Source organism: Colias croceus, chromosome 16, assembly GCF_905220415.1.
Source record: "Colias croceus chromosome 16, ilColCroc2.1".
NCBI classification, from domain to species: Eukaryota; Metazoa; Arthropoda; class Insecta; order Lepidoptera; family Pieridae; genus Colias; species Colias croceus.
The window spans coordinates 4,851,183-4,876,136 of NC_059552.1; the positions used below are offsets into that span (position 1 = coordinate 4,851,183).

The 24,954-nt window shown below is 34.6% G+C and overlaps 1 protein-coding gene across 9 annotated transcripts in view; it reads right to left on the minus strand.

The window, feature by feature from the left end:
• Positions 1 to 24,954, minus strand: part of LOC123698405 (DENN domain-containing protein Crag) — a 28,436-nt gene that overhangs the window by 2,592 nt on the left and 890 nt on the right. For 3 of the 9 annotated variants that reach the window (XM_045645014.1, XM_045645013.1, XM_045645015.1), the window contains exons 2-34: positions 24,740 to 24,896; positions 19,590 to 19,754; positions 18,101 to 18,340; positions 17,115 to 17,202; positions 15,676 to 15,835; positions 15,047 to 15,238; positions 14,578 to 14,679; positions 14,207 to 14,379; positions 13,913 to 14,004; positions 13,634 to 13,755; positions 13,323 to 13,434; positions 13,088 to 13,176; positions 12,684 to 12,848; positions 12,016 to 12,232; positions 11,450 to 11,627; positions 10,955 to 11,141; positions 10,535 to 10,701; positions 10,112 to 10,224; positions 9,749 to 9,853; positions 9,316 to 9,456; positions 8,920 to 9,023; positions 8,707 to 8,815; positions 7,931 to 8,042; positions 7,217 to 7,405; positions 6,074 to 6,154; positions 5,492 to 5,566; positions 4,841 to 5,073; positions 4,540 to 4,664; positions 3,458 to 3,640; positions 2,866 to 2,956; positions 2,287 to 2,472; positions 1,351 to 1,489; positions 70 to 186 (exon numbers count right to left, since the gene is read on the minus strand). In XM_045645014.1, coding sequence (XP_045500970.1) covers positions 70 to 186; positions 1,351 to 1,489; positions 2,287 to 2,472; positions 2,866 to 2,956; positions 3,458 to 3,640; positions 4,540 to 4,664; positions 4,841 to 5,073; positions 5,492 to 5,566; positions 6,074 to 6,154; positions 7,217 to 7,405; positions 7,931 to 8,042; positions 8,707 to 8,815; positions 8,920 to 9,023; positions 9,316 to 9,456; positions 9,749 to 9,853; positions 10,112 to 10,224; positions 10,535 to 10,701; positions 10,955 to 11,141; positions 11,450 to 11,627; positions 12,016 to 12,232; positions 12,684 to 12,848; positions 13,088 to 13,176; positions 13,323 to 13,434; positions 13,634 to 13,755; positions 13,913 to 14,004; positions 14,207 to 14,379; positions 14,578 to 14,679; positions 15,047 to 15,238; positions 15,676 to 15,835; positions 17,115 to 17,202; positions 18,101 to 18,340; positions 19,590 to 19,754; positions 24,740 to 24,866 — 4,679 coding nt within the window. In that variant the 5' untranslated portion in view covers positions 24,867 to 24,896. The remainder of the gene's footprint in view (positions 1 to 69; positions 187 to 1,350; positions 1,490 to 2,286; positions 2,473 to 2,865; positions 2,957 to 3,457; positions 3,641 to 4,539; positions 4,665 to 4,840; positions 5,074 to 5,491; positions 5,567 to 6,073; positions 6,155 to 7,216; positions 7,406 to 7,930; positions 8,043 to 8,706; positions 8,816 to 8,919; positions 9,024 to 9,315; positions 9,457 to 9,748; positions 9,854 to 10,111; positions 10,225 to 10,534; positions 10,702 to 10,954; positions 11,142 to 11,449; positions 11,628 to 12,015; positions 12,233 to 12,683; positions 12,849 to 13,087; positions 13,177 to 13,322; positions 13,435 to 13,633; positions 13,756 to 13,912; positions 14,005 to 14,206; positions 14,380 to 14,577; positions 14,680 to 15,046; positions 15,239 to 15,675; positions 15,836 to 17,114; positions 17,203 to 18,100; positions 18,341 to 19,589; positions 19,755 to 24,739; positions 24,897 to 24,954) is intronic. The other 6 variants (XM_045645016.1, XM_045645019.1, XM_045645017.1 and 3 more) reach the window with 6 other exon arrangements.

Below are 24,954 nucleotides of genomic sequence, written 5' to 3' on the forward strand. Positions count from 1 at the left end.
CTTATTAATGGCTTCAATAATAGAGAAGATATGAAAAAGTATCTATATTTATTTATTGAAAATACTGACCTATAATAGGAGAGATATCGTTTGTTTGGCGTAGTTGATTCCCTCCACGATGCTAATTTACGGATAGCGTCCGAAAGGTCGTTGCTGAGTAAGCCATCTATCACTGTCAGGATAACTCTGAAAAAGAGAGTTTTTATTAATCAAGAAAAATAAATTTTTTGAACGCATTTTGCAATTAACAACAAAGCGGTAACAGGTAACCACACATAACCGAATATGAACGAACACTGTATAATGTCATGATATTTATGAATGCTGAGTATAATGTATGTGTTTTTCTATTTTCTCGGTTTATTCATGAATTGATTAGTTCATTCATTCATTTGCCTTTTATTTCAATCTTTTATGATATATCTAACTAATTATTTTTTGACCTTTTATACGTCAATTAGACATCCATGATAACCATCCAGGTATAAATCTCTCCAAAGTAGTATTCCCGCAAGTATTCGTGTATGCATGTGTGCGCTTGGGATTGCGAGTACGTACGCATGTACGTACGCGTGTGCGTGTATATGTGTATGGGTGATAGACGTGCGTGTACGTGTCTATAGTCGTATTTAATAAGACGAAGCTAGCTAATGTCACTTTGTAAAATCAGATTTTTTATTTTTATTGTTACGCTGTTTAGTTATTGTTTTTGTAAATTTTTTCGTTCATTGTTTGATGTCATTGGTGTGTTTATTTGATGTTTATACACACTAAATATTCACTAGACGATCGAGGCAATATCATTCATTTAGGATTTTTTCAATCTTTCACTTTGTCACAACGCTATTAAATATTTGTAAACGTCAGTTGACTTCGTCTTATTAAAAATATGACTATCTACACTAATATTATAAAGAGGAAAACTTTGTTTGTTTGTTTGTAACGAATAGGCTCATAAACTACTGGACCGATTTTACAAATTCTTTCACCATTCGAAAGCTACATTATCCACGAGTAATATAGGATAGGTTTTATCCCGGAAATTCCACGGGAACGGGAACTATGCGTGTTTTTCTTTGAAACCGCGGGCGGAGCCGCCGGCGGAAAGCTAGTATATTATATAGGTGGGTTGCACGTACGACTGGTAGTCATGGTCTGTGAGCAGCAGCGCGCGCAGCTGCCGCGAGCGCGGCTGGCGGCGGCGCACCACACTATTCATATTGTATTCATGTGTGCGTCTTCGTGTGGTTTTTATGTGCGTGCACGTATACGTACGCGTGCGTTTATATGCGTATGTGTGCGTATACACGTGCGTGTACGTGTCTATATATAAGCATGTGTTGCACATACGACTGGTAGTCGTGGTCGGTGAGCAGCAGCGCGCGCAGCTGCCGCGAGCGCGGCTGGCGGCGGCGCCACGCGCGGTACAGCGCCACCGCCTCGCCCTCGCCCGCGCGCCACAGGTCCCAGCCGCATACCACGCGGCAAACTGTGGAACATACATATTGAATACGATTTTGACGTGACAACGTCTTATAATTCGATAGAGCCGGCTGCACGCACGAAAAAACATGACTCACGCGGCGTTACCTCGCTCTGAGGCGTTCCATGTAAGGCTTGAAGTGCAAGCGAGAGCGCGGAACGAGCGACAATTAGAAGCACAATCGGACGTTGTCACGTTCAACTATCGTCAGTAAACCGACTTTACAGATAACCAATTTTTTTTTTACAATCTTGCATTGCATAGAATAAACGGACTGCCTCCTTTTCACAATTGTCTACGCGTAGCGTAACACCGAGGGGTCCTGGGTTCGATTCACGGTGGAGACGAAGAAAAAAAATGTCTCGGTCTGGCAGGACACACAAGGCTGATCACCTACTTGTCCCTAAAGAAAATCGAGCAGTGAAACAAATGTATAATAATGCATCTGCCCCTTAGCCCACTAGGGGCCATGCGACTTCACTTTTTTTTCATTGCATGGAATAAAACAATGATTATATTGTATTGTGAGAAATTAAATATGTAAAAAAATTGTAATTAAATATATTTGTTACCAACCACTCAATTAATAATAAAAGAAAGGTTACAGTCCACTAACAAGCAAAACTAAATTTTTCATCAATTCATATGTCACATGACCAAAAAAGTTGTTAGTGTATTTCATTGATTAGAAGAGAAAATAACACCAATTTGAAAAAATATCATCACACCTTTAACAAAATCCTTTATCATGGACTAAAATAATACACAAACGTTATAATAGTAAAACCTTAACTTAAACTTACCACCAACTTTATCAGCGTCAGACAGCGCATCTGAACTCGTGTACTTAGACGAATAATTAGGGCAGAGCAAGTCCGGCAAGTGGTTATCTATGTTAGCTCGCTCCAGGAACCACACTAGATTCCAGTATACTATGGGATGGGACTCGACGAATTCTGGTTCAGCTAAACATGAGTCGCCTTCTCTGCCTGTAAAAACATTAGTTAACAATTTAAACACAGTCTAACTTTATACCAGGGATCTGTCACTTTAATAGTTGTCTATGTGAAATACGACAAACTCAGATTAAAGAGAACTCGCGCTTAAAGATAAACCCTGTCTAAAGTTTTTTGTGGTAAGACAGATATTGTTTTAGTACATACATTTTTTTACAGCAAGTCTACTGCAGCGAAAAAGACGCTTTTATAGTTCAAAATTAATATTTATTTTATTATTTTATTTATTAAATTATATTCACTTCTTTCACACACACATACAATGCGATACGACAAATCATTATTAAGTAAATATTGAGGGTATATTTTTTTGGAAAGTCGATTGAAAAATGATAGATTATAATATCATTTCATAATTTATCTTACCCAAGATCGATTCGAATTCTTTCCTCAGCACCAATGGGTTCAAATAGGGCACACTCAGAGTTTCTGATTGCGTTTGACTCGTTCGTATTATCTGCAAATAAATAAGTAAATTATATTTTAAGAACTCCTGTTTTAAGTATATTATTAAATGTGGAGATGTAATTATTCTTTTATTAATTATAGATTGTAAGAATGGTAATAATATTAGCACAATTTCAATTCTATTTTTAGTAAAATTAAGCTATGTCTATGTAAGCATTGACGAAAAATAAACAACTTATATTCACGCTCATTTATAATATACTAGCTGACCAGACAGACGTTGTCCTGTTTTCGCGAAAATTGTCAAACCCGTGAAGTTTATACGGCCATTATGTTTTTTTTTTTATATATATTTTGGCGCAAACTTCTTGAGTTTTTCTTTTATAAGATCATTCACTGACAATAACGAACACATTAAAATAAGAATTATCGGAAACAGCCCCGTCGTTCACGCGTGCTGCTGTGACCAAGGGAAATAGGTTATCACTTTTATATATAGAAGAAGATTTTTTGTCAGCTGTTAGCGCAAGTAGTTAATATAACACCTCACCTGCACAGACAGCAACGGGACCGTATGCCGTCCGCACGCAGTACAGCGCGTGTTGAGGTTGGAGTCGTCGGCCGCCCAGCCCGCCATGATGTCCTCGTCGTACAGCAGCGCGAGGCACTGGTGGCACTGCGAGCACGACGTCATCTGCACCACTACAGATACGTTGTCCTTGTTTATGTTCTCCTGGTACGGGAACGTGGGATTAGTGTTGGAGTATAGAGAAAATTAAAATAATTTTTTATACTTATGCAATTATAAAATTATTACATTGTCACTCCTTCAGACGCATAAGTTTCGCTAGTGATGTTTCGCATCGCAAAGCGTCAGATCGCGTTCTGTCGGTGAGGACAGATTTTCGCGCCATGGATGCCGAAAATACTGAATTATTTTTGCATTCTATTCGAGATTATCCCGTATTATACGCAATTGGACACGCGGATTATTTACGTACAAAAAAGAGGTAGCATGAAGAAAACTTCAAACATGGAGAAAATTACGATGGCATATCATTGCGAAAAAGTTGCAAAAACATTGCTGTGTAGTAACGTTCCGCAGATATTTCGCTACGCAGTAGTTTCGCTGCCGCATACGAATGCGTAGGTGTACTTAAGGCGTAATATCCTTGATAAGTGTAAAAATTTTGAATTAATTTTCTGGCCGTTTATAATGGGTAAAGAATCTAATATATATTATAAAGGCGAAAGTTTGTATGTATGGATGTATAGATGTATGGATGTTTGTTACTCTTTCACGTAAAAACTACTGAACCGATTACAATGAAATTTAGCACACATATAGAGGGTAACTTGGATTAACACATAGGATAGTTTTTATCCCAGAAATCCCACGGGAACGGGAACTATGCGGGTTTTCCTTTTCAAACGCGGGCGAAGCCGCGGGCGGAAATCTAGTCGTGTATTAGTGTTACATGTTTCACATGGTTTCTTCTTCTTTGGGAGATTGGTGATCATTAGGGCGATTGTAATTTGAATATCATGACTCCGGAATCTTCGTCAATGGTTTGGGAAGAGCATTAAGTATAATAGAACAGCAAAATATCAAAGAGTGTATAGCAAACTTACATTTTGCTGTGGATACAGATTATCAGGTAAATGTGATAGAAGAGTTGCTAGCGAACCGCGCTCCATCGTACACGCCAATTCTGCGTCACTTGAAGCTCTTCTAAAGCCGGTTGCACTTGACCAATCTAAAGAAAATATGATAATATGATTAATTCGTCGATAAAGGCAATTTGTTATGTAAAAAAGAAATATAACATTTTCTTGTTGATTTAAAAATGTCACTATTTGTTTTTCTTCCAAAATTTCGAGAGAAGCCCTTATGTCTTATTAAGTCAAGTTAAAAGTAACCTCATCTACTTACCATCCGTGTTAATCTCAGACGATCCATCGGTAGAATCTTCTTCTGTAATAAAACTGGTCAGAGCGCTGGTAGCGTTACCAATAGCGCCTTTCATCTTTACGGGGGTCGAGTTTGCAGATATAACCTCTTTCATTTCGTCGAACTTCTTAGCCATACTCGTTGCAGCTGATTTTAAACTGCTTAGACCGCTCTGGAGCAATTCGTTCGACTTTTTGCCAGCTATGCTTGTTGGACTGAAAGTATTTTAACATTTATACCCAAAACCCTTGGAGAAAGTTTTTTCTGAATGTTCAAGAAAGTATAAAATAAAGAGGAACATTTTTACAACTATTAGACACGTATTATTTTGCGTTAACATTAGCCATATATTTAAAAAAATTACAATATTTTGCAACATAAAGAAAAATGTAAACTTAAAAGTAACACATGAAATTAGAAGTGTAAAGCAAATGGTGAACATAAAATTAGTGAAATATCATACATATGATACGGATATAACTGCAGATTTTTATTAGTGCACAACTAAATCGAAGAACAGACGAATTATACAAGACACACCGCCACCATAATAACTAATAACAGAAGACTCCACAAATTTGATACCACAACCATATTAAGACCCAACCCATTTGACCATTGTTTGACGCTTACCTGAAGTAGTTCTCGATCATTTCCTTTCCGATTTTCATATCTTTACGCAACGAGAGTCTGGCGGGCGAATAACGTCTAAGAAAATAAATGTTCTAATACTGGCGTTTTGTACGGTGCGGTTTGAACCAAAATATAAACGTGAGTATTATAATACTAATTGAGCAAGTAATAATCTATTATAATATATAGTTCAGTAGATATATGAATATTAGCTTAAAATATTTAATTACTTAAACTAAAAACATGCAAACTCTGTACATTTTTAGATGTAATTATTTGTTTTCATAATCATTTTGTAATATGAGTTAAGTGTCTTCAAAATTACTTTGCGGTTTTGTTGCAATTTCGTAATGAGATGTTAGGAACAAATTAATCTAGTCAGTTGTTTTTTAGTCGAAAATTGCTTATGATAAACATTTTGGATATTTGACATGCATAAAACTCGATACGTACTAAGGATAATTCGATATTTACGAATAAAATAAATCGAAATTCATTTTGATCAAAATTTTAAATTGTCATTATTTTTAGGTATGTTTTGGTAACAAAATCAAAACCTATAGAAATATACTGCAAACTCACCCGAAGCTGATCTTGAGCGTGTTCCCCAAACTCACGAGGCTCGACACTGTGGCGGGTGCCGTCTCGCTCCTGTGCAGTTTCCTGACGAACGGAAACTTATCGAGGTTATCTTGCTCGCGTATTGCGTGCGCGCTAGCGGGGGTTAGCGGGGGCACTGTCAGGGGTTGGGGTTTCGTGCGGGGTTGGGGGTTGTGATGTTCGTGCGGGGTTCATACGGTGGTAGGGGTTGCGGGGTTCGTGCGGTGGTAGGTATTGGCGGAGTTTGTGTAGTGCAACGCTGTAGCGGTTTGTTTAGTGCTTGTAGATGTGAGTGTTTAAGCGTTATTATTGCGTTTACTAAATTAATAGTGTGGTTTAATATTGTTGATAATAACTTTAGAATTACATAATACGTTGTACCTACTATTGTGTAAAGTATTATTGAATACGAGCGAGGACATAGCTCATCTCGACTGTATTTTTAGGTGAGAAAGGTGCTGTATAATTCAATATATTTGAAAGATATTAAATTCAATTTTTTTTAAGATTTTGTAGCTCGAACTGAATAAAATGTCATGTGGATTGGATGGAAAATTGGTCAGGGTAAATAACTTTTTAAGATATACGGGAATGCTCTACTGTTATTTTACTACACTTATGTGTACATTCTTGCTCAACCAGATCAAATTGATAAAAACATATTATGTGTCTTGGTGACAGATAAATTTTTTCAGATTACCATGGCATTACCATTACAATCTATACAGATGTTTTGACTATTTTTTATTTACTATCTTATTAGATCTATATTTTGACGGCATTGAGCTATGTTCTTTGTAGAATATAATGGTATGATCAAAATTCAACATAAAAATATAATTTTGTAACTTTTTCAATATTTTGGTATGACAACAATACTCTAGTAAGTCACTACTAATTTCCCTATCTATACTAATATTATAAAGCTGACGAGTTTGTTTGTTTGAACGCGCTAATCTCGGGAACTACTGGTCCGATTTGAAAAAATTTTTTATTGATAGATAGCCCATTTATCGAGGAAGGCTATTGGATAAATATCATCACGCTAATACCAACAGGAGCGGAGCACTGCGGGTGAAACCGCGTGGAGCAGCTAGTCTATAAACAACACAAGAAGCCGTATACCCAGCGGTCTCCTCCGGCTCGTCCTGGAACGAGTTGCTCCTGCGGTGGAACAGCTTCGGGCTGACGCTGAGCTCGTGCTTCGGGAGGGGCGGGTCCTCTGCGCGCGGCGGGGTCGGGGCGCGGGGGGACTCGCCCGTGCACAGCGCGCCGAGGGGGTCGTCCGCGAGCACGGGGGTGCGGGGGGACAGTCTGGCAAATAATAGAATACATAAGTATGTTTGTATTTATGTGTGTGAACATTATAAAATTAATAAATGAAACGGTTTTCAATTAACTCCATAGAATAAGAGACACTAAAACTAAAAATTGCTGCCATTCAGAGGGGTGAGGGGTGCGACCCCCCAATATATGGTATTTTGTCGATAAAATATAATGAAAAATACGTAGGTAAAGTATCGGAAGTCCGATCCCTAACACACTGTATATTATGCTAGTTTGTATGTAAGCCGTGATATCATAATTTCACTGGTGATATTATAAACGGTATATATTGTACTGTCTCGGGAAAACTTTGGATCTTCATCTTGCTATGGTTTAAAACAAACTATACAAAATTAAGATTATAATATTATGTGGTACTGAAATTACGAGATGCAAAAATTGAAAAATCAACTTTTTCTTAGTACCTAGTAACAATTAGCGTGTTTTAATTTTGTACTGCACATATAAAAGTATGTATAAACAATAACAATAGAGTATCAAAACTATAATTACTTCAATGGGGAGGTTTTGTTGACATCGTTGACTTGTATTGCAGCCATTTCTTTATCCGTCTCTTCGGGAAAACTGAGCGTTCGTGAACAACGCCCTTTGGGGTTTGTATTTCCTATTAAAAATATAATAAAATTAGTTTAATAATGTGAATGTAGTTATATAATATAACGGGATTTTACAAATAACATATATTTTGTAAAAAAAAAAAATAAAAACAACCCATAGATGCCAGTCAAAGTTAACATTATAGTCGAGCCAATTTAATAGGCAACATTTGACGTCTATCAATTTTATCTTCGAAGAGATGTAACTTGTATAAAAACATCGATTATAGAGAATTAATCGATACGGATTTGTAACATTTGTCAATCGAATTTATTAATTTATGATGATTATTATTCACAAGTAATCAATGCATTCGATTCTAGATGTCAGATTTCGATTTTTAGAGTAACATCTCTGGTATTTAAAAAGAAAAAAGGTTTATTGACATAAAATTGTAGCGACGTTAGTTCTTCAATTCAGAAATTGTTAATTATGTTTAGAATGGTTTATCAGTAAAATGAAATCTTAAAATTACTTGTATTGGTCATTATTATTATAAATATGTAATCGTAATTGAAAAAAGTTAAGCAAATGTGCAGTTCTAACAAAACGAATTATCATGTTATTCTATGTCGTCGTTACTAGGTTACGTTGTTGAATTTTGTTGAACTGTCAAATGTTGCCTATTAAAATGGCTCTACTATAGCATTATAATGAATATTTAAACTCACCAAATGAAAGCCTCTGCAAGTTTTGAACGATCTGAGCATCACCGGCAAAACTTTCTGATCTTGTTAATATTCGCAAATCCGATGGACTGTCTGGGCTGACATGAATTGTCTGCGAAACACATTCATATATTTATTAATAAATATTTTTACCGCAATTTACCTTACCGTGTAAAGATCACAATTATAAAGTAAAAGGTTTGCTAAATAAGTTACCTGTCTCTTTTCGGCAATAGGTATTGTCGGTTCCGGTTCTTCATTACCTAACGAGTTGCTGCGTGGTCGCGTAGTCTCACTGAGATCAGGGTCTGACGGCACACCTAGAAAATACATTGAAACTATAATATATAAAACGATTCGCTTACAAATTATTCAAAAGATTATTGTGTAATTTTTAATATTATATTGATCGCTTTGCAATTATGAAAATTATAAGTAACAAGAACTATACCTTATATTTTTGTGAGGTGAATTATAAGATTCACCTCACAGAAACACTTTATAAGATAATCTATTTCTATTTAAGTATTAACACTGCATTATTTTTAGTACTTTTAAATTCTAAAACTAACTCTAAAAAATAATGTTAACAAATAAAAACAAGCCACTCACCGGATATAAGTATACCGGCGTGTGCGGACAGGCCGTGCGCGCGCGTGTGTGTGCGCGCGTGCGTGTGTGTGCGCACGATGTTGCCGCGCCGGCACAGCGCTTCGAACGCGCTCGCACTCGCACTTGCTTCTTCACGACACACTGGAATCATGTATTCAGTTAAAACTAGTATTGCAAAATATGAGATTCTTTGCTGTTGGGTTCGAAATGTAAAACAATGTATACGGTTGAATCGAACATCTTTTTTACAATTTTTAAAGTCGGTTAAAAATATGAACAAAACCTTCATCGATATTTGAATCCCCAACGACATCAAAACTGAAACGTAAAAATGATAATAGAGACAAACAAACCTAATTAGTGGCTAAGGTTAAACGAAGTTTTACCTCTGGTATTTATATTTACCATGCTTTACAATATATAAAGTTGTTACCTGAATCTAAGCTGGAACGACTTCGCATAGGTTCAGCCAGTGCTAACGCAGCAAGTTCAGAGCCTTCCCCTGCCACTGTTCGCACGCGAGGTAATGTTCCGCCAGCTACAAAGAAAACAAAAAAAAATCAATGTTACCTATTTTATAAAAAATAAGCGTAAGTTTAATCAATGGAAACTTGTTATATAATGTTTTCACAGAGATCAAACCTTCAGTGAACTTTTTTGAACAACTACAAATTATTACAAACTACATAAAACCTCATGTTCGCTTTTGTCTGAATGAAATTGGCAATTACATCAGCCTTCATTAAAACAAAAGCATATAAATTTTAACATGCTAAATAATAAAATAAATACATACACCCCGCAGTAGCTTGTCCCGTTGCGCGACTCGCACGCTGCGCGCCCGCAGCACGGAACAACGCCGCGCCCATCACGGCTATACGCAACTTGTTCCATAGTAATTGGGAACCACTGTGACATACAAAATATATCAATATGTTTATTAATGGAAATAAAATAGAAAATGTTTCAAATGCATGAAATTTGAGGTAAATTAAAATATAAACGAGGAAATACGATCCAATGTAAAAGAAAATGATTAAAGTTTAAAACGCGTAAGGGAACGGTAAAGAGAAATAAATAAAATAATTTTAACCTGAATTAATAAATAGAGACGTTTTATACAATTGTGTCTGTGTCTATTAAATTACAAAAAATATCAAAAAAGTACAGTTACACTTAAAATCACTTCAAAAAACTGTAGCTTTAAAAATAGACGCACCTAGGCATATCTTTAGGCCATGCGGCTTCCAACACGCATCTATTGTAGTACCCGTACGTTAGTGCGTTGGGTTGTAAGCCCGCACGCTTCATCAGGAATAGTAACTGCACTGCTAATACGGGCAGCGAGTAGATGCCACAGAGTTGCATCATAACTCGATAACACACCTGAAGAGGAACAGCAAATTAAAAAAAAAATAATTTAAAACATTAATTCAGAAAGATTAAATTAAACTTGCAGTAGCTAAAAAGTTAAAATCAACTTTCACCTATTGGAAAATCTTATTATTCACACATTATTCAATATTACAAAATACTAAGTCACGTTTACAACAATTTATGTGGTTTAATAGTAAACGACACTTCCAAAGCACCACACTTTCAACAAGGTATAAGTCCCAAATAATAAATCAATCCGTACCTCATCCAACGGCACGCGCAGTTTAGTAGCGCGCTCGAGCAGCTCATACGCCGCGCGCAATGTAGCGTGCTCTTTGCCCCGGTACAGTGTGAGACGACACGGTAGGGCCAGGAAGTATAGTGAATAGCATGCACCGAGTAGACACTTGGCCCACGCTTCAGGCGATAGACTGGCTTTGCGCGCCATCCTAGTGAACAAAATGTATTATAATAATATTGGCCAGTTTATCGTTTATTAAAGAGACACTTAAAATAACAAACTAAATATTGAAAGTAAGAAATAGGTGTCGCTTTAACATAGAAGACATTTGTTATTTTCTATCCAGGGAACAGGAAAAACAACGCATCAGCTAACGACTCAACTGACGCGAGTGCGGCGCTCGGTAACGTTTGCACCGCACCAAGTGCACTTTGCTTGCAACAGGCCACTAGGTTTGCGTATTGGTTGAACAATTATACAAATACATTAACTTTACATTAGACCTTAAAAGTATACCTTTGAGCAGCAGCAATCTCATGTTTAGTTCGTCTGGCCATAGGTGACGCGTCAGCTAACGACTCAGCGGACGCAAGTGCAGCGCTCGGCAAAGCTTGTACCGCACCTCGAGCGCTTTGTTTACACCGAGCCACTAAGTTTGCATCGAGTATGAACTTCTCGTATGTGTATGTCTCCTCTGAAATTAATAATGGGCATTTGTATCTAGGTAAATTGGGAAAGATGCAGGGGTGTTTCATTATATGAAGATTTTATAATGTTTTATCAAATATTAACATTAAAAGAACATGACAAGACAATGGCATTGATTCTTCGAGTCGTCTAATAAACAAAAAATATATATACCAGCCGAATTGATAACCTTTTTTGAAGTCGGTTAATAAAATACTATGTATGAGTAAAATATCGTTAAAATAATTTCACATTGCATTCAATTTTTATCCTAATAATTTTACGATATGGAAAAGGTATCTTGATACGAGTTGCTATAGACATAGCGAATCATTGCTAATAAAAAAAATACGTTTAAAGTTTTCATGAGTTAATTAGTTTGAATTTTAAAATACCTGGATCAGGCGGGTCAGGCGGCAGGACAAACACAGTTCGCTCAGCACAATGCGCGGGCTCGAACTCAAGCAGCGATCCCTCAGAGGACACTCGCTCTATGCACTCGTCGAAGAATGTCAACCCTTGGTCCGCACCGTCACATACAAACGAACGCTCCTCTATGAAGCGCGTGAACATTTGCGTGCGCATTATGAGGGTTAGGAAGCGCTGTTGCGTCTGTGAACGGATAAAAGGATTCGAATTAGTGGTTGTAATGTACTTGTTATACAATTTATAGCAAAGAAATTGCAATTATTAAAGTTAAAAAAAAAAAAATATATTTTTTTTTAAATTCCATTTAATATTTATAGGAGTAATGTTCAATATGTATGACGTTGGTGATGTAATACATTGACATTTTACATACAGACTCAAACAATATCCAAGTTTAAATTCAATCAAATTTCACATAATACTTTATAAATAACTAGCGGTCCGCCCCGGCTTCGCCCGTGGTACATATTTCGCAATAAAAAGTAGCCTATGTCCTTTCTCGGGTATCAAAATATCTCCATACCAAATTTCATGCAAATTGCTTCAGTAGTTAAGGCGTGATTGAGTAACAGACAGACAGACAGAGTTACTTTCGCATTTATAATATTAGTATGGATTATTGCTAAATAAATACCTTATCCCGTGATTTAAGAAAAGCATCCATTTGGAAGAGGGCATGAGGATCAGTAGTGCCAACAGTGGGAGCCTTTGTTATGGGGATCAGATATCTGCGATAACCCTCTAAAGTCACAGCCATGAAACGGAGGAATGCTTCTTGAATCTTTAGTTCTAGTGCTTGCTGCAATATAAAAATATAGGTTTGCAAATATACAATCAATATAAATTTATAAAGAATAGAAAAAATTCGATCACGAGGCGGGGCTCAAACCCGCATCCTTTCGCGCCATTCCGGGGCGGATGCCTGACCAACTCAGCCGCTCAACATAAATATATTTTTTGTGTAAACTTGTGTAATACTTACATAATCGATTAGATTAGTGTTTTGTATAATGTTATTAAATATGAACAAAATCTCACCTCCTTTTTCCGCTTTTGGAAATCCCTATCTAAACTCGTTGTAGGTTCACCATTATATTTACTATTATTCGAATAGTGGACGGGCGACGCTACAACCAAATAAAAACATTCAATTAACAACTTAATTAAATAGAAAATAATTATACATACGCCATTTTATGAATATTTTTTACATTTTATATTGCTAATATTAATAAAACAAAAAAAAAAAAAAATTCTCGACTCTATATCCTACCTAACATACCAGGTCGAATGTTCGCGAACAACTGTTCCAACGTCTGCCTTAATGCCCGTGCTTGGCTCTTTGGAAGCAGTTTTAATGATATATGCCTCTGCGATTCACATATCTAGAATAAAAAAATATAATAATTGGTATTTAAACAAGAAAATATTCATATACGATTAGGAACATTTTTACGACTTTTTCAAACCATGAGGTTACGTAGTTAACGAATACATAATCAAAGTATATTGAGAGCTTTTATCAGTATTTTTTGCGTAAAAAATAAACTTGAAACAGTAGGTTATAGCATAAAAAAAACTCACTGTAATATTATTGGTGTCTAAATCGACACAAGTAACATCTGGTGGAGGTTCATATAGGTCAAAAAACCTCGAATCAACACCTATTAAATACGGCAGAGGGGCGTGAAGTACTTCCGCTAAACCTGTAAAATATTTATAACATAAATTATAAATTCATTCTAAATTAAGTAATAAATTACATTTTATTACGAATGAAAGTAAAAATTATATTTGAAGTGTTAAGACATTTAGACTGATAATAAAAAACTATTAAATTATTACATTAGCTGATTGTATTACCTAATGGACAAAGTGGTATGTATGGGCACTGCCATTTGAATGGAAACAGCAGACTAGATACTGCCTCCGATACAGCGGTGAGTGTGTCTGGTCTGTAAACATACAGAATTCATATTTTAATGTTAATTTACATAAAATACATGGAAGCAATAGTCTTCTACAAAAAAAAGACACAAGGTTTGAATAAACACTTATTTAGGTTAATAAAGTATTAAGTAAACTACAAAAAACACATTTTTAAGGTTTAATTTTATAGAATTGATGGAATTTTTCTTTGTAATATGATAAACATACCTCAAAGAGTGTATAAGTATTTTCTGCTCCGTGATAGCCAAAGCCAGCAGTAATAGACAGTTATCAGGCCCTAAATTTAGCAAGAGCTGTCTGAAACCAGCACCACTTATTACTAGCGGTTGGTCATCTCGTCTTGTTACTATGACGCGATCATGTGGATTTGTGGGAGATAACTGTGAAAATATAAGACAAATTCACATAATGTCATTGACATACAATAATCAATAATTGTCTCAAACAAAACTGTGCCTCCGTATCTATTAGGCAGAGTTTTCTAATGAATGTATAGGTACAATAGACTTAGAACAGGTGTCACAAAATAAGATTCTGATTTGAATAAATTATAAAACGCCGAATGTAAAAAAATATACCTGAAGTAATATGCGCGGCTCCGGGAATGGAACCTCTTCCAATAAGTGTGTAATGTATCTTTCGATTGGTATACTCAAAGGTTCTTTACTCCATGACATTTCCTGTAAAGAACAACATTATTTATACATTTTTAGAATAATAAAGTTATCAAGTAATTTCGATGATCGGGCTTCGATTTGTTTGTAGAAAAAACTTCCCATGTTTTTTTTTTTAGATGCAAAATCCTTTTTATTTCACGGATAACCACGGGATTTGATCGATTTTTTTTTCTAATAAATTACTCACCAGTATATACAACAGCCACCGTTCAAACGTATCGCTGAAGGGCAACCTTGACATCAGGCAGATGCATTTATTTGAGTGTAACGAGTGCGTGTTTTGGCTAACACCGGCCCGCCAACCGATCGCTTCTTGATAGTTGTACGTAACCTACAAGTGGGGATTTTTTCCATTTTTTTAACTACTCACCAGTATATACAGCAGCCACCGTTCAAACGTATCGCTGAAGGGCCACCTTGATAATAAGCAGATGCATTTATTTGCGTGTAATGAGTGCGTGTTTTGGCTAACACCGGCCCGCCAACCGAGCGCTTCTTGATGGCTCTCAGTTAACTGCGTGTGCGGGTAGCTCTCGTAGAACGTTACCGCTGATCCGTATACCTGCAAGTTGTATTCATTTGCCGCTTTATTACGTTTTCGGTTTTAGTACTTTTAAATTAGTTTATACAACAACCTTTTTATAAAGGTGATATTCAAGAGAGCTTTAAACAAACTACTTCACTAAACAAATGTTTCAATTTCATGTTTAAGGCCGCCTGTACACCTGCAAGAAAACTTCCGCGAGAAATGTCCGACAGTCTGTCTGACAGCAACTTGCAAGTCTACTTGCAAGTGGAAACGCGGCCTTACTCTTAAGAGTTACGTCAAAATTTACATACACGTAAGAGAAATGTGTATGTGTATATATGTGCGTAATTTTTACAGGAATTTTATAGTTAGCTAAAAGTATGCTACAAACGAGAAAAAAAAAGACTGGAAGACACGCACGTTCTAACTTCTTAGACATATTGTACTCTTATGATATCACAAAAAAATACCTTATCAGTAGCATCAGAAACGGTCAGAACGAAAGTTGAGAACACAGGTTTCGGCGCAGACGCATTATTCGGCCACAACTCCAACGTGGAACCCATGGGTAGACAAAACAGTGGCACGGAAGTAGGGAAAGCCATACTGCGACGATCTACTGTTGGATACCTAAAGAAAATGATTTTTGTACAACAAACAAATAATGACAATATGTAAAATATATAAAATATAACTATATGTAAAATATAACTATTAGTATCAACATGTTTTTGAAGACTACGAGATAGAAACAATATAATTTCATTAAAAACCTACATAAGATTTAATTTAAGCTGCACATACTCTCGACAGTAAAATCGACGATGAGACCTTATTTGTTATCGTTATTTTTCTCGATCATATCAATTCAAAGTCCAAACAGTCAATACACTGTATTAGATTCATTGCATTCAATATTTGTACCATTATGAAACAAGAGTCTCTTTGAAAGCGATACTTTCATAGCATAGACGAGCATTGTCTGTGATATAACGCTAATATGTTATGATTACATAAATCTTTGTTTGGAACAGAGCCCTTCTAACACTGCTTAGAGGAGCTAATTAATGACGCATTCTAAGTTGAAAAGGTTAATATTGTGTTTCAACTTACATTTCTCTTTGATTTTATTGCTAGCAATAAGAAGCACGATTTTTAGTTTTTCAAATAATTAATGCAAAATACACATAATATACGATAATTTTGGGTTTATTTTTATTTGAAATACATTATATATCGGACATTGATTAATTTTTTTTATGGACGATGGATTATATAATTTAATATTTATTCAATGTATAAGAAGAGTATGTATTACATGTAGAATAGAAATTTAAATTCCTCCACGAACACCACACACATACAAACACGTCCTTACAAATCCATTGTGGCTTTAATTCTAATGGGAATAAAAATAGAACGCGCTCCATAATTGAATAACAATACAATATGCATAGGGCGTGAATAACACAAATGTATTGTGTAAATGGCATAATGCAATCTCGAATCAACTTCGACACTAATATATTATAGTGCACAAACATTGCATTAACATCAGGGTGAAAAGGAGCTGCTATTATCACTTAACTGATTGAAAAACAAGATAACGATATGGAATATACAATAGGATAGAAATAGAGAAATCGTAATTATTTGTCTGTTCAGCAATATTATTTAAGGTGTCGGTAGTACGTGAATACTATCAACATATTTTAGAATGCAATTTTGGATCAATTAAAATATCGCATAAAAATCTGGATAAAAAAGGATATCTCTCAACTGATTGAAAATATAATAAGTTAAAAAGATAACATTTGCAATTGATACTATGAAAAACATCAAAATAGAAAAGGTTCTAAAGTTCTAAACTTAAACATTATGTTTGTATATAATTAAAGGCCCAACTTACCTAAACAGTACTTCTGGTTTGAAAGCTATTAGCGGCGGACGGTTCATTGACTTTTTGTAGCAGAGGAATACATCGCTACCCATTAACCCTGAAATTGTTATTTGTTTACTCAAAGTTTAATACGCATATGAAGCAATCAATCTGTGAAATGTTAACTTTGAAAAAAATTTATTGACATAATATGTGTGTGAGTGTATTTAATTTGAAAAGCCATTTAGGTAATGATTAACTTTTAGCACTATTTGCGAAACTTAGGCTGGTGGCCCTTAAAAATAACTGCTCTAATATATTTTTAGAAATATTTAATAAATATCATACAAGTGATAACTGCGTTAAAAACAACCGACTTCAAACTTGCACTTGCAAAATTTACAAATACCTACAGACAAAAAAGCTCATAAAATAAAAACTACTGGGCCTATCCGAATAAAATTTTTATGGGACCAATTCGACACCATCCCGCATCAAACAAAAAAAGAATCACGTAAATCGGTTCAGAAACCTCGGAGTAATCGGTGTACATACATAAAAAAAAAAAAAAATATACCGGCCGAATTGATAACCTCCTCCTTTTTTTTGAAGTCGGTTAAAAATTAACATAATAGAAACAGAACAAAAAATATAGAATAAGGTATCACGCCTCCTCATTATCGGTATTTTAAGAAATACGTCCTATGATCGATCCCTGCTGCAAATTGACATATTTCTCATCTATACTAATAACTAATAATATTATAAAGCTGAAGAGTTTGTTTGTTTGTTTGTTTGGACGCGCTAATCTCGGGAACAACTGGTTTGATTTGAAAAATTCTATCGGTTTTAGATAGCTCATTTATCGAGGAAGGCTATAGGCTATATATATCATCACGCTACGACCAACAGGACGAGCCACGGGGGTGAAACCGCGCGGAGCAGCTAGTCATCCATAAAATGCACCTGCCCCAAAACCCACACAGCGACCCAAAAACAATCAATAAACTACAAACCTTTGTTCAAATTCTTCGCGATCATACAAAACGCATGCGGCGGGGTTTCCCCTCGACTCGTAACGACTACGCATATATCGACTACGACAAGCGCATTGCACGGCGCGGTCGGATGCGCCCGCCTGTACGTGATATATGTTTTCGCCGTGGAATTGTTCACATTGGCCAATCTACCGCCAACCGATTTGAGAACCATTTCCGCGTCAGCCATGAGACGCTCTCTGCCGTCGTACATGACACCTGAAATTTATGTGTAACTTATAACAAGCAAATTATGCAATTTGGTTAAATGAGTAACGAGTTTCATTTTAAAATTAGAGTCTCTACTTGCGTGTAAATACTCAGTGTATTAAAACACAGTTACACTTTAGTAATGATATCCTATGCAATAAATAAATAGCTTTTTAAGCTAATATGTAATACAAAGTCTTTAAGCTTCGTTTACAATTTTGGAAAAAGAAAGGAAACTACATAAGTTTATTTTCTTGTCCCAAATCGAATTTACTCTACGCATAATTGATTTTTGCTTGTTTCTCAAACGGCGCATAAGTAACAATTAGGACTTGTATTTCCTTATTGGCAGGAACTAATCTTGTTTAGCATATAAATTACTATTAAACCGTTTTTTATTGATTTACTTGTATACCTTTAAAAAACAGTCCCGATAAACAATATTCAAAGGCATCATATATATAAAGAAATCCTTCATAATTTGGATAATAGGTACCAAGGCAAAAATGAATGATCCCTATCATATTAAAAACAAATCACTACATAGTATAAAACAAAGTCACTTTCTCTGTCCCTATGTCCCTTTGTAAATATGCTTAAATCTTTCAAACCAAGCAACGGATTTTGATGCGGTTTTATTTAATAGATAGATTCAAGAGGAAGGATTTAGTAAGTATACAATTTAGTAGGTTTAAGTAAAAGCAGGCGAAGCCGCGGGCGGTAAGCTAGTTATCAAGGATAGTTTTTATTTACAAATTAAATTATTAATATGTTGTTTTTAAATCTGATAAGCCAATAACGAGATACGAAGATTACCACTTGATGTCTCGCTGTTATTGGAGCATAAAACTAGACTGCGAATGCAGCAAGGTCGTATAACTAAATTGTGAAATTAAATAAACGTATTTAATCGTTCCTAAGCAAATAATAATGTTGCTAAAACATGCATTATTGTATTTTAAACTTATCAAGGAAATGAGCAAGCTAGTTGATATTTTTATTTTGAGGGGAATATCCCATTTGTATGACATCATTTGATGAGATAAAATATTGAAAAATGATGTTTACGTACTAAAATAAATCTGTTCATCACAAGAATTATTCTTCTCATAAAAAATACCAAAAGCAAAATATACCAAGAAGAAACAAAAGTTCAAATCAGACTTTATATCGACACAATTGAAGAGCCGTTTAATTTGTGATACTGTTAATGTTATGTTAATTTCTAAGCAATAATTAAAATAAAAACTGATCTTACCGATATCAACGAGGGGCGGTTTGTCCCTTCCCCTTCGGATGCACAAAAAACAAACAGGAGATCGCATGGAGCCATGGTTCAAATCAGCCGGTAAGCCAGTCGGTGTTGATTCTATTAATTCGTAATCATTTGGCACCGTTTCACCTAACCCAGGAAATACCACACCTGAAAAAGAAATGCAGTTGCTAAGATATCATAGTCTCTCACACCCAAATACTAAAACATAAACAAAATATGGACTCTTAATTAAGTATACATGATATTACATAAATTTTTAAGTTAGATAGGTAGTCATTTATTCAGATACGCCTAGTAAGTACATTAAACGCATTGAATCGTATTATAACATGGGGGATGCATAATCATTAATTATTTAAAACCTTCGTCATGGAATTAGGTCAGGGACTTAAAAAAATCACTACTTATTTCGAAACAAAAATGTGCGAGGTATGTAATTAAAATAGGACCATAACTAGCTCACTAATGAAGTAGTCAAGCACGTTACGTATTTATGCTTATCACCCGGAGAATTCCTAGACTTTATGCATTCAATGACCTTATCATCGGTTCATTCAAGACGAACATCAATGATGGTAATAAATATGAATCATTGTGGGGTCAATCGATAATGACCTTTTGTTGGCAATTTGTTTGAAAGTAGAACCGGGCCATTGTTACAAATTGGTGAGTTTTATTGGGTCAGATAATAAGAAAAGGGGAAGCTTTTAATGTGATTGAACGAAAATCTGAAACATTATAATATGTAGTTGAATAGATATTTTGTGTGGGTGTTATAGTTGTCACATATCCTCTGAACCCAATTTAAAAATATTTCTTACTCACAACTCATCTACTTAATAAAAATATCATTTATAATATAATGCTGGCCTTGACAAGAAATAGAGACGGTAACATCTAAATAGACGCACTTGCCTACACTTCATCTATTACGAGATTGTAAAGAAGATAGAGTGAAACCTTAGTATTCACGGCAATGAATTTTCCTTGCAGAATAAATCTATGTAGTAGGTTAGTAATAAATTATTGTAAACATATTTCAATTCAAATGCAGTTATATGTGTTTTAATTGATATAGGCCTACCTAGGTTTTATAAACAACTAGGTTTCCGCCCGCGGCTTCGCCCGCGTCAAAGAAAAACCCGCATAGTTAGTTCCCGTTCCCGTGGGATTTCCGGGATTGCGTCATTTTCCCGGGATAAAAAGTAGCCTATGTCCTTTCTCGAGTATCAAAATATCTCCATACCAAATTTCATGCAAATTGGTTCAGTAGTTTAGGCGTGATTGAGTAACAGACAGACAGACAGACAGACAGACAGAGTTACTTTCGCATTTATAATATTAGTATGGATTTACCGCTATTGTAATTAACGAATTCGCTTTCTTTTCTAGAAGAGACGAGTTAAACGATTTTACCGGAAGAGCCTGTGATAACGAACCGAGATATTAATTCCTAATTAAAGATGGTTAGTGAAGACCCAAGAGTCAACGCACGTATAAGAGTCGGATTCAAGTTTTATCTAATTATATTTAGCTGAGATTGATAGACGATCTGGTAGTTGGATTAATTATATCACATAAATACAGGTTTAGTGCGAAAATAAACAGGCATATCACAGGCACTTTGTACATGATAATCTCTTATACTAAGCTGAAGATGACGTGATTTAAACCTTTCAGAATAATCTTATGGTGTTTCGTATTATGAAGTTGAAAAGAAAATATAGTGCTATTATGACAATTTTTAAATTGATACATATATCAAGTAGGGATTTTTTTAATGTAAGACATTAAAATGAGCAAACATAAGATTTCAATACCAACACTCAATCCATATGGTCAGTTGCTCTACTTGAAGGTTCATAACTGTTTGTGAGATACTAGTTTGACAACTTTTTATGCATGCACCTTATAGGCCTGGTTCATCCAAGGAGTATGGCAAGGTCCCTGACCGTATTATATAGTTTTCATATACATAATATTGTATCATTCAAAGCGACTTAGGTATATGCGATTAAGCCTGCGCGCGCGGTCTCCCAAAAATTATCATTTTAAAACCGAGCTCATACGGTATTTTGAATTATGTATGTTTATACATAGTAAGTATCTACCTACAAGTAATAAAACATTTTAGTCGGTAGGAAATATGTTATCGAAATAAACTTTGCGACTGGTAGGTAGGTACTCGTATAAATTTCACCAGTTAAAGTTTACTGACGTCAAAAACCCCGTGTAGAGATAGGAGATGAATAAAAATGGCTTATATTTTGGTATTCCGTATTTCCAATTTCTTTAAAAAAAATCGAGACAAAAAGATAAAATTTAAAGAATGTAAGAATGGGATACTCGACCATTTGTTTTCAGTGGAACCTAAAAAAATGACCTTACCCAAACTTATGCAGTGTTACATCAATAAAGAAACAGTGAATGGTGGGCTCTATTGTTATCGTTTTAAAACGAAAATTATATTTCAGAGCCTCGTTTACTATGGTAAGTTTTTTGTAAAGGTCATTGCCATGTAATAATAGGATGCCTTAGTATTACGATGATTATTTCCTTTTACTCAAAAAGCTATGATTACATACTAGAAAACATTTTAAATTTTTTTCATGTTTTGATTAAGATTGACAACATTGTTTCTTATTATAATAGTTATTTTAGTTTAATTTTTAACTCTATCATAATATTAAAGATACATGACTTTGTTCCTAATCGAAATTGGTCGCTTTTGCTACTCATCCACAACAAAACAATAACCAATTTTTTAAGGAAACATCATGTCTCAAATAAATAAAGTACATATTTACTGTTTAGTGTTATTCACATGTCATGGGATATAAAATAAACAAATGAAACATTTAAAACAAGGAAGTTAACAAAACATAATTGTATATCAGTTACAAATTGCAACAGTAATCTGAGTTGAGACCACAGATCAGATTAGATTAATATTCCTGTAAAATGATAGCTTTGGTAGAAAAGCAATTACATAAGGATTATAAACTTAACTTTGTAGACAATGCACCCTTCAGTATTGTTTTAATTTTGACGTATCAATTTCATCAAATCCATACTAATATTATAAATGCGAATGTAACTCTGTCTGTTACTCAATCACGCCTAAACTACTGAACCAATTTGCATGAAATTTGATATGGAGATATTTTGATACCCGAGAAAGGACATAGGCTTTACCTTTTATTGCGAAATATGTACCACGGGCGAAGCCGGGGCGGACCTCTAGTGGAAATATAATTATTGAAATTGAAAAATAATTAAATAACTACATATTGTAAGCACAGAACTATTTTTTTTTTGGTAATTTAAAACAAAAATAACTCACAGGCTTTAAAAAAAGTTGTCAGAATCAAATTATTCTTTTCAGTCAGTAGATTGTAAGGGCATAAAATTTGGATGAACAATTTGAAATTTATAGCAATTGCAATAGCATTTACATTTATGTAATTTATTATAGTTTGGATAATGGTGCTGATAATTATTACTTATGAATTCATTAGATTATTATATGTGTAGATAGGATTTATCTGTACATAGTTTTAAAAAGTAGCAGGCTGATGAGTGTATATTATAGGTATAAAAAAAAATTGGGATAAGGAGTTCTAATGATCGATAACTTAGAACTTTGTATTTTTGAAACATGCAGTTAAAGAAGTTTCAAAAAATATAAGCCTACTAGATTTCCGCCCGCGGCTTCACCCGCGTTTTCAAAGGAAAACCCGCATAGTTCCCGTTCCAGTGGCATTTCCGGGATAAAACCTATCCTATGTGTTAATCCAAGTTACCTACACTTTACTCCAAGTTACTCTATATGCATGCTAAATTTCATCGTAATCGGTTCAGTGGTATTTGCGTGAAAGAGTCACAAACTTTCGCATTTAAGTATGATAGGATTTTAAGAAGATAGAGAGATTTTAATTAATGACTTATTTTAATGTTCATACATGTTAAAAATATCTAAAGAAAACAATTAAATGAAAAAATGTGAATGCTGATATGCTTTAGTCAAAAAACAACTGAATTAATTCTATCATAAATCAACCCAAAAGACAGGCAAAGAACTTGGAGGAGAGATTTTGCATCGACATTGTTTCCCTTTCCTTTCCTCCAAATGTGTTTCTTGATGAATAACAATTTGGATTTATTTAAAGGCAGTCTGAATAGGCTTTACCTCTCTGATCAGGCATGCTAACCAATTGTTCGCACCTGCGCTTACCATCAGACAACTTGCCTGAACATTACACAAAAAAAAGTGTTGTGAAGTTGAAATATAATATGTAAACCATATTTTATCACCTAAGTCAAACCAGTTAGGTTGCCTAACTTATACTGTTCTGGAGGTGATAATCATAATCCATGTCACATAGTTAGCTGGTTTATCATGGTATTTTACTAAGAAGCAGTTAGCAAGAAGCAGTTAGACATGAAAAAAGAAATTATTGGATTTCTTTATTTTTGAAAGAACTGCTCAAATGGTCTGATATCTATACCTAACTAATACAAATTCATGCATTGATCAATATCATATTACGTTCAATGTTACGTTCAAATCTGCAATGCCAAATAAACATGAATTAGATATTGTCAATTATAGTTATTTTTAAAGAGAAGTTTGAACTTTGCAGGCTTAGTTTTGAATATTAATCAGTATTGCTTAACAATGGTAATTGGGTTTTTCATATGAACAATAATCTTATCTAACACACAATTTAACTTTGAATGTTCATAATATAAACCACTTACAAAAAAGTTGATTTATAATCTAAGAGCATATCATATATTTAAATAATAGATTGAGATATTTAATATGAAGTACAATTTTCAAATTAGTATGCAAAACATAGTGAACAGTCGAACAGAATACATAATTACACATAAGTACAATCAAACACAACTAAATGTGACCTAGGGAATCAATTTATGCACATACTCTGTCAACTTAATTATTTACTTCCTCATTTACCTTATAGATAGATATTTTTATAATTTATAATTTTGGGGTTAACATTCATTTAACCACTGCACATATTTTCATACTGTGTAATGTGTACCTATTCAGAATTGCACATAAATTTTAAATTGTTGTGTAAATATTAATTAAAAAATAAACATACCAATATCTGTGATTGGTGCTTTAGTACTGTATCCTTTTAAGTGCCCAGAATCCGAATCATCCAGTACTTCTGGTTGTTCTGGGAGACCAGCAACCACAAAATAGTCTGCTACTCTCCTTTCTTCCATTGCTTTTATTTACTTGGACTTATACAGTTCCTAAAAATAATAATGAAATCCAATTGAAGGGGTTGATCAAATTTGTCAATCAACACAA